The sequence below is a fragment of the Nematolebias whitei genome, chromosome 16, assembly GCF_014905685.2.
Source record: "Nematolebias whitei isolate Nwh7 chromosome 16, NemWhi1, whole genome shotgun sequence".
In the NCBI taxonomy this organism is placed as follows: domain Eukaryota; kingdom Metazoa; phylum Chordata; class Actinopteri; order Cyprinodontiformes; family Rivulidae; genus Nematolebias; species Nematolebias whitei.
Window position 1 is genome coordinate 19,745,583 of NC_056513.1, and position 1,451 is coordinate 19,747,033.

At 47.6% G+C, this 1,451-nt stretch overlaps 1 protein-coding gene across 1 annotated transcript; it reads right to left on the reverse strand.

Moving 5' to 3' along the window:
• Positions 1-362: 362 nt before the first annotated feature.
• On the reverse strand, positions 363-1,070 carry LOC119422406 (histone H1-like). Its single transcript, XM_037689775.1, has one exon. The coding sequence runs from the start codon at positions 1,024-1,026 to the stop codon at positions 433-435; it is 594 nt and encodes a 197-aa protein (XP_037545703.1). The 5' UTR covers positions 1,027-1,070; the 3' UTR covers positions 363-432.
• Between the last annotated feature and the right edge of the window lie 381 nt (positions 1,071-1,451).

Below are 1,451 nucleotides of genomic sequence, written 5' to 3' on the forward strand. Positions count from 1 at the left end.
AATCCTGGTATCGAACATAACGAACATGGAGGTAGCGGATGACTCACTGTGTCAACGATTACTGAGAATAAAAATATTAATTACTGAGCTGAATCAAATTGAAACACTTTCAGTAGTCCATATCATATTTAAGATACAAACTTCCTGCAGAAATCATCAACTTTAATGCATTTAATGTCATGTTACAACAATTATTTGACAGATATTATTGCTTTTTACAGTTTAATGAAAGTGTTTTAATACATTGATGATGCTCTAAGAAACGTTTTTTGTTGTCACTTTATGAGCAGGGTTCTGCCACAAAAACAAGAATGTATATTCAAAAACTAGTACAAAAGTATAAAAAGTGCCTTTCTTTCAACTTAAATAGGATGCAGCTGTTTAGAGGATGTGTGGCTCTTAAAAGAGCCTTTGAGTTCAATGCAGCAGAGTTCACTTCTTCTTGGGAGCTGCCTTCTTAGCTTTGGGCTTGGCTGCCTTCTTTGCTGGAGCTTTCTTGGCTGCGGGGGCCTTCTTCACCACCTTCTTGGGGCTCTTGGCAGCCTTCTTGGGGCTTTTTGCTGCCTTCTTGACCGCGGCGGGCTTCTTCACCTTCTTGGGAGACTTCTTTGCAGCTGCGGGCTTCTTGGCTGCAGCCACCTTCTTGGGCTTTTTGGCCGCGGCGGGTTTCTTGGCGGCGGGCTTTTTAGCTTTCGGAGCGGCTTTCTTGGCGGGCTTCTTGGTGTCAGCCTGTTTGCTCATCTTGAAAGATCCAGAGGCGCCGGTTCCCTTGGTTTGGACCAGGGTCCCCTTGGCCACCAGGCTCTTGATGGCGGTCTTGACGCGGGCTTTGTTCTTGTCCACATCGTATCCTCCGGCAGCCAGAGCCTTTTTGAGGGCGGCAGCAGACACGCCGCTGCGTTCCTTGGAAGCGGCCACAGCTTTCACGATCTGCTCGCTGACGCTGGGACCGACCTTCTTCGGCTTCGTGCTCTTCTTCTTGGCTGCTTTGGCCGGAGCGGGAGCTGCTGGAGCCACTTCTGCCATTTTCTTCTTTTCTTGCTTTCAACTAAACGAGAGAGTCGAGTGTTGTCATGAAAACTCCGAGCGGTGCGCTGCACTTAAACACACCATGAGAACCGTGGAGACTCAACGCTCCTCGCGACTCCTCTGAGCAACATGGACGGCTCGTGTTTGTGTTTTCTCCTCGACAGAAAAGTGTAAAGAGGTGAGTGTGGGAGCAGCGCTGCAGGCTGACAGTGACACAGCTCGTTAGAGGACTTGTTTCTCTTCGTGTTCAGCTCTGATCGTCTCCACATTTTGTTTTTTTTAGCTTCAAACTTCATCGATTCAACGCGGATCTCGTCGCTGATCGGTGGGATTTCCGTCTGTTTTCCTTCCGAAAATTATTTCAGACGCAACAAATTTCAACCAAACCTCATTTTCCAGTTGGCTTACATGTTTACCCAGAC